Genomic DNA, 15581 nt, shown 5'->3' on the forward strand with positions numbered 1-15581 from the left:
AAACGGCAACAGCGACTGTTTTCAGAAAGGTGCCTGTGTGTCCTTGCTTCAACATAACATGGACAGAAAAATAAAAAGAAATGAATTTGTCCCTGTGATGGATCGCTTATATTTCCAGTCTCCACAGTGGAGAACAATGCCTGGAAGGAGGGAAATCAATCTAACATCTCAAGGCACACTTCAGAAAACGGCTGGTACAAATGATGTACTTAACGGGCTAAAACATCCACCAAACCGGTCCTTTATTCTGAATTTCCCATGGTGCATTACGTGTTGGATTGTCTAGTGTTCCGTTTTAATGTAAAGAAATGCCTCATTTGTATGACTGGTCAGTATTTGAAAGGAATCAATTTCATTATCTCCCATCCTACCTGTATAAATACAAGAGCAATTTTCAAAAAGCAGGTTTGACCCGCACTATTACGATCTGGAGACTTCTTTTCTTTCTTTTTCATTATAATGGGGGATAACAGGATGACTGGGTGTTCTCTGAGTGTATGAAAACACACCAGCCTGGTGGAGAAATAATGTTTGGAATATTTTAGCACTTATTAAGGGAGCAAGGTGTTTCATTTTCAGATTAGACTGTGAATCAGGGGAGCAGTCATGAACACACACACAAACACACACAGACACACGCAAACTGTGGAGTGAGAGATTAGGTCCAATGTTAAACAAAGAGGCAGAGCGTCTTGAATTAGACGACTGATATCTGAAGTTGCTCACACACATTCCACAAAATTTCACTGACTTACTGTACATATCCTGGGAACCAACCCAACACTGACTGACTAGATATGTCCCTTATCCTAACGTAAACCTAGCCTATATTTATATAATGGGGACCCTACTGAAAGAAGTACCCACAGTGTAACCATGTAACTCAGCCACAACTTGAGTAATGCAAGTACACACAAGCACACTTTAACAGGAATATTAACATTAAACAATTAAGCCATGCATTTGTCTCCGGAAGCTCCAGAAGGTTTGACAGCTCTACATCCCAACTCTTTGGCAAAGTATTGGACAGTATTAGCCAAGCAATGCAAAAGTCTATCTGAATTTCAAAATCCATTAGATAACTGCTTGACTAGTGTATATATATGTGTATATATATATATATATATATATATATATATAAAATTTAAAGATCTTCCAAAGAGGAAAAAAAGACAAAATAACCTGATATCAGCCAATGAAGCTATATATGCGATATACCTGGCTAAGGCATAACATTATGACCACCTTCCTAATATTGCGTAGCTCTCCCTTGTTCCTCCAAAACAGTTGGGACTCATCAGAGAATGGACATGGGCCTTCTGAGGGTGTCCTGTGGTGTCTGGCAACAGAATGTTGTTAGTGGGGGCCTTTGGGTCCTATTGGTTGAGGGGAGGGGCCTCTGTGGATCATCCCACAGATACTTGATCAGTTTTGGATGTAGTGAATTTGAACCTTGCATTCATGTGGATGTTACTTAGACATGCCTGATCCACAAGGGAAGACATACTGAGGAATCCAGCTGGTGGACTACCTCAAAGCACCATCCTGGTTGGAGTTGCTCTCACTCTATTAATTTCATGTTTCTGGGTGTTGAGGTTCTGCTGAAGGGTGATGAACTGCTCAACTATATTTCCACCCAGAGCAAAATGACGATGGTTTAGAGGACTGCTCTTCTCATATCTTATTACAATTTCACCTTTTTGTATGTTTTGACAATCAGTCTTAATGAATAAGTTAAAGCTGAGCCAAGTCTACAGGAGTTTTAAAATCCTACCTGATTTCAAAGTCACATTGCATCACAAAACGTCACTGTTACTCTTTTCTCCATTCTGAAACTTGCACGTACAACATGTTTTGAAACAACTGTGCAGCATGCGCTAAAGGATGTTATTTAGATTATCGCACCCTATCAGGGAACACACCACCTTTGCTCCTGTAAGTGGTGGTAATGCACCTGCAAGTTGGTTCATTAACCGCCAATTAAACCAAAAGAAGCAGAGGAAGAAGAACTAGCTGTAACATTACGAGACCTTGCTATGACAAAGAAACAAAAGCTAAACGAGAAAATGAGAAAGAACTGGAAGTGAGATTTTAAGTGGCAGGGAAAAAGTTGTCAAGGGCTAGAATCTGAAATATCCAACATGTCTGATATTAATCAAAGTCTGCGAGTGGTTCAGAAGGTTTAAGAGTGTGTTGGCTGTTCTGTTGTCCATCTTTATACAGTCTATGGTTAAAACTGATAAAAAAGATAAAAACAATTATATTAGTTTAATGCGTCAGCAGATGTAGAGACACTCATAACTGATGCTAAATAAAACAATGAAACTATAAGAAAGAAAACCAAAGCAACAAACTAAATCCTTTATAATATCAGCAGTTATTGCTGTAGTGCTGTATTGCACTTGCTGCAAGTGAGCCATCTCCTGATGGAGAATACATCTCAACATCTTAAATCATATGGGTTTACGGTTTTCTCTGGTAGTCCTGCATAGAAATGTTGCCATCAGCATGTTACAGTCTGAGGGTTTGAAATGTTCAACAACATAAATGTACCCACATGTGAGCCACTGATAATAAATCCTATGAATACTAATGCGTGTCGATTGCATAATTTAGTGAATAACATCATTAATGCACCAGTTAATCCAAACAAAGGCTACCGAATTTGAATATTTTGACTTTGGTGTTAGTCCTTTGATGTACTGTGGGCCTGTCCAGGCCGTACACCACCTCTCACCAGGTGCCAACGGGGACAGTTCTCCGGCCCCCTGCGACCCTGTAACAGGATAAGCAGTTACAGATAATGCATGAAAGGAAGGATGGGCTTTTGTAGTACTGAGATATTCTTCTTCACTTGAAATTTATCAAGTTGTGCCATTCGCGAACGAACCGAATCTATTGACTGACGAACACATGACACAAATGGAATATTGGTGAGCATTGCAGTGGACCTGCATTCCAGTCCTGGTCAGCGCAAAGGTGTTTCTAATGCGATAAATAAAGCATCTGTCTATCTAGAATCTACATTTTAGATATCGATAGACTCGGATATTCCATCAAGAGAATATGCATTGGTGGGATGTCTAAGTTTAAAACATTCTGATCCAAATCTTGTATGCTTATTTCGGGGATGAAATAAGTTATCACCAGGCTGACATCCTAAAAATAAATAAATATGAAAATGAGCCAGTCTTTTGAACGGCTCTTTGAAAAGAACGGATGCACAACTTCCAGCTCCCTTCAAAGAGTCATAAATCCCATCTCTAGTGTGTACGTGTGTTATTTGTAATTTGTGCCATACAGGAAAAGTGTTTTATGTGAAGACTGAATATAATATACACACATGCACACAAGCACACAAGCAAACTGTCAGGCAAAACGGACGGCAGAGAAGATGGCACGATGAGTTAGGAGGTGTAAAAGGGTGAGTGTTAATGCACCCACACACATATACACGCTACTGCTCACCCCCCTCCTCCCACAGGCTGCCATTTCAGAAGGATCCTCTGCTTTAAAAAAGTTTGAATATTCCTCTCTTTGTTCACGTTTCAAGGACATGCAAAGCCACCACTCAATCCGCAAACGAGGGCGAGGGGGAGCCGGTGAGCGAAAAATGTTTCTGCATTTTCGATGAAACTTCTTATTGGACCTTGAAGTCAGGGATTTTGGCTCAGACAAAGGGGGGCTGCCGGGGATGATGGAAGTGGCGGAGAATGAAGAGAATGTTTTTCAGTCTCAGAAACATTTGTTTGATAGAACGCAAAAGGGAACGGGATGTTAGCAAAACATCTGGACGCAACCTCTTGACCTTATCTCCCCCGTGGTTTGCCGGCTCTACTCAATAAAACTACTTCCATTAACAACTGAGGTATACTTCTATTCATGACACTTCCATGAAATAGCAGACAAAATACAATCAATGAAAACTAAATGGATGTGACTGGATTTCCACATTTGAATTTAAGTTATGTCAGAGTAGGGCAGTGCTGGGAGTTTTGGACATTTTTGCTTTGTGGCTAAGGTGAACTGATCAATGTGAAAATGAACAGTGGGCTAAGGCTGGGCATACACTGTGCAATATTTTAAATCCTTTGATTCAGCTCCATCTCAAACTGCACGACTAGATCGCTGAGTTCAAAAGTTCGCAGCCCACGAATCATGTTCTCACACTATATGGCCCGATGCTCTAACGCGGCTTGACTGCTCACACTATACGTCCATATACCACACGTCGGACTTTTGTATCCTGAACTGCAACGTCAAAAAGAAGTAGCAGAAGAAGAGGAACCCGGAAGTGGGAGACGCACACCGAAGTTGTTTTGACGTAACTTCAGCGATTGCGCGTGCTCTGTGCGAGAGGTTGAGGTAAATCGGCTCGTGGCACTGCTTCTACTGTGCAATACCTTCACGAGGACCAGGATTTGAAACAAGTTTGATTTTGTTTGATGTTCCTCACCAGCTCCCTCTCCATGGAATGCATGACCAGTGCATTCAAGGGTTTCTGACTTGGTGTGTTTCACAAAAATGTCTTGATAGCGAGCTATCAAGACATTCAGAATTAACAAATGAAAGAATTTAATATGAGTACACCATTGTGTTAGCCCTCATAGACCAGTCCAGGGTGTACCTTGCCTCTCGCCCAATGACACCTGGGAAAGGGTCCAACCCCCCACCGCAACCCTGTCAGGAACAAGCGGTTACGGATAATGAATGAATGAATAAATGAATTGTATTATATTTTCATTTCCTTTATATTATTCCTTTTTATTGGCATTTTGTCCATGTAAACAGCCTTTTTTCTACTAAATGTTCCGTAAAATGTGAAAGTGTCAAAACGCAATTTTACAAATGCAGTAACCAAGTGATGAATCCCCACGTTCACATTTAGTAAAACAAATTGATGATTAGTCATTTCCGTTTTTGGAAAGCTGCAGCTCAATACACTGTTTTGTGCAGTTCCTTGTTTCCCCAAATGTACTGTGACAAATGAGTCCTATAGAAACAGAATTTCTTGGACACATAGTAGACAAAGAGGCAAAACCAAAGGCAGCTGCTCATGGCTGTTCACAAGGTCATACCCTCTTTCTGCCCGGTGGGAGTTCTATAGTCTACATTCTTTAAAAAATCATGGTAAATGTTGGAAGGCCACGCCCTCCCACATCCAAAGTGAAAATGACTGCTTTCAACACAACCTTTCCCGGTGTGACATCACATTGCATCAACAACTTCTTCAGCACAGCGTTCACCTACAAGGGGCAAATCAGAAAGTGAAGGCAAGGGATGAAATAAAACTTGAAGCCCTGAAGGGAGCCTTCATGAACTCCTTCAATGTGCATGCACGCAGAAGTGTCCTTTAAGGCTTTGGGTTGAAGCTCTCTTCATCACCGAAGGACACAGTAAACATTTTTTATTATGATTTGAATATCAGCTCTCTCCACTCTCAGGGAGGATAAATGATTATCATTAATTATAATAAATTTGCCTGTCAAGACTGCAATTATTGTGTTGCCACACAAATTGGTAATTCATATAATGGCGGAAGCAGAATGCAGCCGCGTGAGTGACTCATGATTTTGTTGAACAATCAAAGCCAGGGAAGCTAATTGTTTCACACGTCAAAAAAAAAAAATTAAATGCCAGGGTGCAAAGGCAGGCGCTTGAGTGTGTGCAAGGAGTTAAATATTTAATCGTCATCTATGAGAGAAATCGGTCCTTGCGACAGTGCAAATGGCTGGCGCCCTGTAAAGGCTCATTTAGGAAGTCACAATGTTCTGCGCAAATTCAGACGGAAGGTGAGAGAAAACCTTTTTTTAAATCCACACATTAAACAGAAACTATACATGATGATGATTATGATGTTGAAGCCAAAATCAAATGTCCACTAGAGACTTTACCAACAGAAATATTTAACTAGTGATGGGAAGTCTGGCTCTTGTCAGAGATTCGTCTCTTTTGGTTCGGATCCGTTAGAAGAGCCGGCTCTTATGACTCACAATGTTTTTTTTAAATTATTTTTTCATTACAAAAAAAATCTGTTATTATTGTTTAACATTTTAATCAAAGGTTTAAATGAACAACTGAACCACAGCAAACAAATCAAATAAATACAGGCCAAAGTCTTAACATTATAGCACTTCATTTAAAAGTCTTTAGTGCAGTTTGGCATTCAGAAATACCAGATGGCTCATTGACTTGACTAGGTGAGGCTAGCTGGTGAAACAGAATCAGATAAAGCTAATTTATTCACTTTAATTTAAAAAAAAAAAAAAAGAAAGAAAAAAAAAAGAAGAAGCAGGAACTCCGGCTAAAGAAGATGTACTTAATGACCTTACTTTACTGTAGTTTTCTGTGACAGTTTTCTGTGAAGCAGCTGCTGCATTGTGCATGAAAATGACATGTATTTTACTTCACTACAGAAAGGGCATGTCATGTCCTTCTTTGGCGCTGAATGTACATTTTCACAATTTGATGTATGAGGTGCGTTAGCCTGGTATAGCCAGCCACAATTATCAGAATATGAGTCTGGTAACATCACGGGGCGTGTTTCAACCAACAGAGAGAAAGTAAGCAATTGGATAGTCCTCTTCTGTCCATCCCCCAAACAAACCCCACCCAAACAATTTGATTGGTCCAGCAGATCTTCATCGGACGTTTATCAATACCAACTATGCAAACTTCAGACCTCTGTGTTTAGTAGTTCGGATTTGACAAGTTCAATTCTGATGTACGGACTCTGGGGGACGGTATTTCTGGGGTTGGAACAGCAGCGTTTTTGATTACTAAATTTGTGGGCAGGGAAAGTCAGACTAGATTCCAGGCGAGAGGTCCATAACAAACCCCCACCCCCATGATAAGGGTCACATGGCTTCTTAGCAGAATATTTTTGTATTCCAAACTAATGTAGGTGATTTGAACAGTTTCAAATGCTTTATCATTTTCATTTAATTACAAAGGAACAAGGATTCTTTAAACAATCTGCCCCTGTAGCAGGCAAAGGATAGCTGTCAGTGGCTCTCACTGCGAAGGTGCCAGTTTACCATGAATCACCAGCTTTGATACGGAATGAGTTAATTTTAATTACTTGTCTCCTCAGAATGCCGAAAGCTGTTTTTTTTTTTATGTTTCTCTAAAAATTGCAGATGTGTGTAATTAAACCAAAAAGCACTTCCATTTTCACCTTGACACGTTTGGAAGATGTGTTTTGATTAACTCATTATGGCACTGCTCTGTCCTGCTGCTGAAATGAAGTGAGTGCATCACCAGTGGCCTCGCTAATGGCAAAAACGAACAGCCGGATCTTTTCTTCATGATCAGGTCTGCACTGGTACACACTGCTACCCGGTAATAGCCACATGGACGTTCGCTTAAGTCAAACACCGTCAAAAGCCTTAGCCTTCTCCCTGCCGGCTCTGCTTACTGCAGCTATAGCTGTTTGAGGGCATTCAGAGCCGTACAGCATGTTCACTTTATTTAATTTGACTTGGAGAAACGTCAGATAGATGATAAAGATGTTAAGACGTGTGTGGAGCGATAAGGAAACTGACTTTACCTGCAGTAATACATTAAAAAGTAACTGAAAAGCCATATACAGCTGTAATATTTTCTTCATTCCTTCTGTGAGATTTGACTGACATAACCTAGAAGCCAGACCAACTTCCACATCAAAAAGCTGAACTGATTATGCTCCAGCAAAGATCTGCTAGGCCAATCAAATGGTTGGGGCTGTGGCATTATGCAATGTAGTCATACACATCATCTGCAGAATTAGTTTCCAAGAAAATGGTTAGGATGGTTAGGATTGATCGTTGTGTGCAGCTTTTACGTAAAGTTCGGAGAACTGGCCTGTTTGCCTACCACTAGATCATGGTTGTCCACTTTCCGCTGCTTTTAGATTTTCTTTAAATGTGTGCTCCATTCGGACGGAACGCCAGCCGCTGCTTATAATTGTTTTCCTTTTCCAGCGTAAGACAGTTCCATCCAACAGTGTCAATTCCGCCCACTCACGTACCTCTCCAGAGAAGGCCTGTCCGTTGAGCAGGTGTTCAGAGCCCTGGCCGTCCTCGCTGCCAAAGTGTAGCCGGATTTCCTCCAGGCGATGGCTGTAAGTCATCGGCCCTCCAGAGATGTTCACCAGATGCTCCTTGTCCAGGCGCAGAGAGACGTGGCGGCCCGTGTTGTACATTGTTCCTCCCACCTGGAGAGAAACAGACGGAAAAACCTTGTCACGTATTTTTTTTTACGAGCGGTGCCACGAATGCTAAAAGTCAAAATCAGAGGCGTAAAGTGAAGTTCTCTGGGGTTTTTTTCGCACGTGCAGTTCAGTTCCTAACATCTGTATGGAAAATTATACACTTTCACATGACCTGACAGAGCAATCATTCATTAATAACCGTTGAAACAGGGGTGTTGCAATACTATTTTAAGTTTATACATTTCAGTCACTTCTTAAACATACACTGTAGACTCAAACACGCTGCATCACTGCTTTAACTCCCTTTTCACTTTGATGCATTAGGAAAAATCCCTGTATTCCAATACCTATCAGCAGAACTGCTACCATGGTTACCACATTATCTTGCATGGATATTCCATTTTACATGCAAATCATGAAATCCTTTTTTTTTATTTATTTAATTTGTACGATCAATCAGTCCTCTGGTTGAGCCACTTTGCTTTTATGCCGTAAATTAACCACATACCAATCCAAATGGAAGCAGGTCAAGACTGCGCCGCAGTCTGACTGACATCTTTCACACAAAAACAAACAGAGTTGCTCAAACTGCAACAAACAGGATAGAAGCCGGAGCCACGGTACTGGTTATTAGTGGTTTAATGGGCTCTTAATGGAGGGTGTGTTAAACCAACAAGCAAAAGCTGCAAATTGAAGCCCTTTTCAGACACACAGTGGCTTCAGCCTGCCTTTAAAACGAATATGAGGACCATTAGAGGAAGAACCAAGGCACGCAAGAATTGACAATGCAGGAAAATATGTATAATGTATGATCTTCTGATATTGTTAAGCTGTCTATCCCGTTTATCCTCAACATGAGTGGACTAACTTCCAAACATTTACAGCCTATTTCCTTGTGTTGTCATCCAAACGGTCCAGAGGTAGTTATTCTGTTTCTGAATGACGCCTGGGATTAGAGACGCTTCCTGAGCTGTTAAGATTGGTCAACACACTATTCACAAAGATGTCAATGCATCGGTCCCTGAGCACCCAGGATTGAAGGGCAGCTGTGACTCTGTAGGCAGAGTGGGTTGTCCACAAACCAGAGGGCTGGCAGTTCGGTTCCAGATACCTGGGCTTGTGTGAGTGTAGAGATGTTTCACTGTGATTGTAAAGCACTTTGAGCGCTGTCATCACTGCCAATTCACATTTATATTATTCTTAAATTATATCTTTCTAACATTTGGTTTATACCCCTGCAACCGGTCTACAAGGAGCCTACGCCATAGGGGGCATGTTGACTCTACATTGTTTTGTAATCAGGCCACTACAATGCTTTCAAGGGGCAAAAAGTCAGCTGTGTTGAGTTTCACTCAGCACCTCACACAATTGCAAGTGGAACTGAGTGGCTGATGTTGGCGCTTAGGTTAATAAATGTGGATCGATAGTTGGTTTCACTGAAATCGCTGCAGCACAGAACAGAGGGAAGACATGTGAGTAGATGGTGCGGAGGAGGCTGAACAAGGGAGAACTTGCTGTACTTGTCTGGCGTCTGAGACGATGAACAATGAAATGCATTTTGGACCAATCACGGCTGCTGAGGTCATGTTGCATTTCTGGAGAGGTGCACGTGAGGTTGCACTGTAGGCTGCGTCACTTCTACTGCCGCCACTTTTGTGGAGTCCCCTTTAAGGCGTTGCTCTGAACCCTACTCTGTAGAAATGCCACACAACTACAAACTAACCTCTAGTACACATCTCCATCAGCATACCATTGTTAAACTACTGTTAATTTACCCTGATTCACATCACACCTCTGCACATGATGATTCATTATCTAGAAAATAATTAATTAATAAGTTAATTTCAAATTTGCATGTTTCCATTCTTCCACTTTGTCCATACTGCAATTCTACTTTGCACTTTGAACCTGCAACATTCTCTACTCGTCTAATAAATACAAAATGTACGCTATTATTATTGTTCCTTTAATTGCATATGCATGTAACAAACTGATCATGCTTACCCCAAACTCCACTCCAGTGTTTTAGAGTTTAAACTATTAATGAGACGCAGCCTGTGGAAGCTGCCATATTAGTGTAGTTGGTATTAGATTAACCTTAAGAGGTGTTATGTCAGTCTATAGTGTCACAAGCATGCAAGATGCAGTCATGGCTGTGTGTGAGATTAAAATGAAGGTTTGATTCAAAACAGACTACAGAGTTTATGTCCGTGCTGCCATGGTAATGAAAGAAACATGTTATCCAGCGCAACAACGCAGTTCACCGATGCCTTTTTATTCGTTTTTGGAACAGCTCTGTGGCAACACTTGAAAGCCGGACAAGCCTCGGTTTCAGGCTCATATGATTATTTAAATTTGAATATATGCTGTTTATGGCAACATTCCCAACAAATGACAGAGCAAAGAGTGCAGCGGAGCATTTCATCGTGTTGTTTGAAAGCCATTAGCTAAAAAAAAAAAGCGGAGACAGTATAATCGGCGTAATAGCACAATGCTGAGACATGAGACGAGTCAGACAGCTCCGAGTGTTGTTGTTGTTGATTGTCACGCAGCTGTGTTCAGCCAAGCCCAGTATACAACCAATACACAGTCCTCTTCTCATCTAACAGCCTGGATTTGTTCAGTTTTTTTTTTTTTTATGAACGGAGCACAAAAGCCAGTGATTTTTACAACTACATTCAGCATACAGAACAAAAATACAAATTCCGTGAGCTGCTTGTAATAATTACTTTGCTACTTGCGGTAGTGTTGAGAAAATGGGAAAGTAGATTGGAATATAGTGTCTTTTGCTTTGCTTGCAACCTTTCCGCTGCATTGACTTTGTCCGGTAATTGTCGCGGGAGAAAAGATAACAAAAAGAAGTAAAGACGTATTATTCGACCGCGGTTTCCTTTATTCTTTAAGTGCGGAGCCAAGAGTAGCTGGCTAAATTTGTGCAGCCAAAATGTGCTCTCTTTCAACCCCAACTCTCACAGTTTCACTTAAATTATGAATGATTCTTTTTATGCTTTCATTCTCCTTCCAGAAATTGCTTTTGTGCTCCAGCGGAGTTTTGTTTTCCTTTTCAAAATCACCACTTTTAAAGTTGATCATTTGCATATCTGAGATTGCATTTTCTCTCCCATCGGTAGCTGCAGCAGAGGTTTTCGCCGTGATGTCCTGCTGTTTGGCAGCTAAGAGGCACCTTCACAGGGGATTATTGATCTCGGGGGCGGTGAAAGAATGACCAATTAGAAAAGGTACAGTTTTTCGCCGAACGTGCTCTTGTAGCTGCCGTTCCGTATCTTCGCTTTCACTGTAAAACACAAACACGATTACTCTCCTCGCCTCTGCTGCTCCTACTTCACTTCGCTACCCGTGCCTCCAGCCTCAGCCATTTATCCTGACATGAGCAGTCAGCCTGAACAACAGATATTGGCTGGGGAATGAAAAGAATTGTACAACGAACATGGCCGCGAGACTTGTTAATGTCGTTTTTTGCAGTCTTTGTAATTATATTACCTCAAATGATCAGGGGGGTATGTGGCGGTAGTTTACAGTGTAGCCTGATGCTTAGTTGCTTCCTCATTCCTTCAGTCCTCCGCTGACTGGTGGTGCACGTAGTCAGCCGAGTTTTTAAAAGCAATTTGTAAAAAAATAAATAAAAATACAACCACAGCACTAGGTGGTGCCCCCTGATAGTTAGCTTGCTAACATTCAAAATGAAAAAAGGTTGGGTTAATATATTTGTATATTCCGTGATCCTTTGCTAAATCAGCTTGGTAGTTTATATCAAATGTTCTCAGTTAAGAGTAAATAGTGCAGTTGTTGGAAGCTATTTTCAATGGAATGAATCCACATTTATATGTAACATTTTGGGAACTGTGCAACAGTGTTGTGAGATTGAATTAACACAGTGTACAAGTTCTGGACAACAGCCGTGTATCATGTAGTCGACAGCATTTTATGCATAGTAACAGGGTAGGGTTCTGAGTAATTCGAACCCTGTCTGATGTGACTCTACAACTGATGGGGAAGCCCTAATAATTTGGTAGAAATGTTCAACAATTGTTAAAAAACAACTGGCTTTGGTAAAACTAGTTAAAGAGGAATTACCGTTTTTTTACAACCTGGACCTTATTTCTGGCATAAAATATGATCGTTTACTTACCCATATAACTGGGGTTATTTGGAGTTGTTCGGACGATATTTAGATCCAGTGGAGCACCGCATATATCCATATAGTAGGAGTGGCTGGGGCACCGAAACGCAGCCTCTAAATAATGCAATAATCTGCTGTGAAACTCGTTAATTTCACCAATATTTTGTTATGATATGCTAGTGCTATTCCCCATTGAGTCTGGAGTTATCCGTTATCATCATCCGGGGTTTGTAGATACGGATACGGAGTATACGGATGAGGAGCTCGTTGAAGGGAGGATGAGGAGGCAGAGAGAGGAACAGCTGGCCAAAGAACAACAAACCGCTGCACGTCCAATAATAGATAGTAACTGGTGGTGTCCTTGTGGATAATGTTCATCTACGACAACAGAGTTGTCACGGGGAATAGCACTAGCGTATCATAACAAAATATTGGTGAAATGAACGAGTTTCGCAGCAGATAATGCGTTATTTAGAGGCTGCGTTTTGGTGCCCCAGTCACTCCCACTATATGGTAATACGCGTGCTCCACTGGATCTAAATATCGTCTGAATGACTCCAAATAACACCAAAGTTATATGGGCGAGTAAATTGTATTTTATGCCAGAAATAATGTCCAGTTTATAAAAAAGCGTAATTCCCCTTTTCACAGTCAAAGCTAGCTTTACCTATTTTCTGTTTTCAATTTCGGTGCTTTATCATCTTCGGGTTTAAACTATTCAAAGCTATTATAGCCACATTCTTTGTATTTTTAAAAATGAATAACTAGTCATTAAATTATGCTTTTATAAATTTGCCGCCAATCCAAAGGGCCCCTTCACTTCTGTCCTTTGTTGCTTGTTTACGTCCGCCAAGCTATTACCCTAATGTGGTAGCATGATTTTGACTAGTACTAACTCTTGTGCGATGAACTGTCGAACACTCTGCGGTCAACAGAGTGACTTTCAGAAGAATACTGGTTCATTAGCTGCTACATCTGTCTGGGAACCAAAACAATTTGCTGAAAGACTCTAAACAGATGGTCTAGAGATAGAGATAGATCTTTTTCGGACTTAACCGAACCTTAACAATAATGACAAAAAATCAAATCACCCAGGATAAATATTTTTAGTAACGGTCCTGTTATAGTATGGACTGTTATAGCAGCATATGAATGCCCATGGCTGTGCTTCATTATCATCTCTGATATTTTGAGAGCCTCAACAGACCTCTCACCACTTCTTCCTCATGAATAACAGCCCAAAAAAGATGTGGCCTTGAGGGAGATGAGATTTTGCTGGCCTTTTCCAGGGCCTCACCTCACCCCCGTTGCCTTGCCACGGAACCTAAAAAGACCCGTTCTTTTCTACCTTTTTTCCTCTTTGGGCACTAAATCCAACACACCTCTCTCCTCCCGTTCACGGTACTTATCTCCTCTTTGCATCGCTCTCACTTTCTTCTTTCAAATCATTGATTTTTCAGAGCGTCTATAAAATATTTACAATGTGTGGGCAGACTTCTTTCTCTGGGAGTCTACAGGAGGGAGGGGGGATCATTTTGAAAGTCTGTGGTAAAAAAGGAATGAAGGAGTAGGAGAGGAGGGAAAGCAAGGGGAGAGAAAGAGGCAGATAAGAGCGATGGAAGTCCACAAAGTCAAGGCGTGAATATCAATGCTTCACTCTGAAACAACTGGTGATTATGAGTAAATAAACACAGCCACCGTTGCGACGTATAGATTGTGGACATATTCTGATTATGTCAGGCTTCTTTTCATCTACACCTGTCCTTTCTTTTCACTGGTACAGATTACCACCTTATTAAATGAAGCCCTCAGGGCTGTTCCTGCATAAGCTCTGTTGACAATACAGGCTTCCGCAAAACCTTGAATTCTGAAACCGTCAAAAAAAAAAAAAAAAATGCTCAAGACAACACCATCTTCTTATTGCTGATACCAAAGCTCACATAGCTGGAAAGACTTCAAGAGAACCTCACTTAATGCGGTAACTAAACAACTGATTCACTTCTTTGTCAAGCTCCAGGCAGAGACGAACTTCCAACACAAAGCACATCAGTAATATTTGTTGCAAGTCCGGTAAAAGATTCTTCTGTTCTTGTCAGCTTTTATATTTGTACAAAGGTAAGCCTGCAGTCGCAAATGTTTGGCCAATAAAGACGTTATTGTGCACATTTGCCACCTGACTACATTACTTAGGCAATTTGTCTTCTTACAGTACAACACTGCCTCCTCAACATTATGCCTGTGTTCTACTAAACGAGCAAATAAAAGCAGAACTGAAGAAGTGATTATACTTTATACCAATTTAACTGACATGATAAGGAAGGAGTTTAGATGACCTTTCCCTGACAAATCATTTAATTTGTTTTTCAAGATATCCAGGTGAGGCAACATCATTTAATGGTTAAAGCAAGCTACCTACAAATTGTTCGTGATTTGAAAATATAACATTTCATTCAAAATGGTTTCCAGCGATTAAGTATGTGGTAAATCTAGTTATCCCCTTAATTTATTCTTTTTATTTTTTAATTTCCATCTGAAAAGCACACAAAATTATTTTTTTTTAATCAGTAGCAGCTACAGAGCATTAAGAGCAAAATGAATAACTCTGGATTTCTGGGAGGATTTTCTCTCAAATTTCAACCGAAGTTAAGATTTTACTTCTACATAATCAAAAATGTAAATTGCAGAGTAAATGCATCAGACGTAGTCCTCTAAAATTAGAGTTATGTTTAAATTACATATACAGCCTGGTCCTGCTACAGGAACCTCTATCCATTATCTACATCTGCTTATCCTGCAGATCATAGTTGGCAAACTCAGGCACATTTGCAGTCGATCTTTCAATAAATGTTGAGACTGGCCCGCGACATTGTCCCAGTTTTTAATTTCGGCCCACCGTGCAGTTGAGTTTGACACCCCGGCTGTAGAGGGTTGCAGTGGGGGCTGGTCACTAGGCAGGATGGGGAGTAGAATCTGGATAAGTTGCCAGTCCATGACATATGACATAGAAAGATGACCATTCACGCTCACGTGCACACCTGTGGTCTGTGCATGTCTTTGGACCAAGAGAGGAAGCCAAAGCACCCAGAGAAAACATGCAAAACCCAATGCCCAGAAGCTCAGAACCTTTTCAATGTGAAGCAACATTGCTACCCACTGCAACACTGCAGAGGTTGGCCTGGTGCAGGGACCTACAGAGCGTAAACGTTTATACCTATTACAAACCTGCAGCCCTAGACCTGTACACCAGAC

At 40.9% G+C, this 15581-nt stretch overlaps 1 protein-coding gene across 1 annotated transcript in view; it reads right to left on the bottom strand.

The window, feature by feature from the left end:
- The window catches only part of ca10a (carbonic anhydrase Xa), a gene marked incomplete at its 3' end in the record, with an annotated part of 254870 nt that overhangs the window by 20594 nt on the left and 218695 nt on the right, over positions 1 to 15581 (bottom strand). Inside the window, exon 4 of the mRNA XM_084567004.1 lies at positions 8009 to 8194. Within this exon, the coding sequence (XP_084423130.1) occupies positions 8009 to 8194 (186 nt within the window). The remainder of the gene's footprint in view (positions 1 to 8008; positions 8195 to 15581) is intronic.

Source organism: Chelon labrosus, assembly GCF_963514085.1.
Source record: "Chelon labrosus genome assembly, chromosome: 19".
NCBI lineage: Eukaryota > Metazoa > Chordata > Actinopteri > Mugiliformes > Mugilidae > Chelon > Chelon labrosus.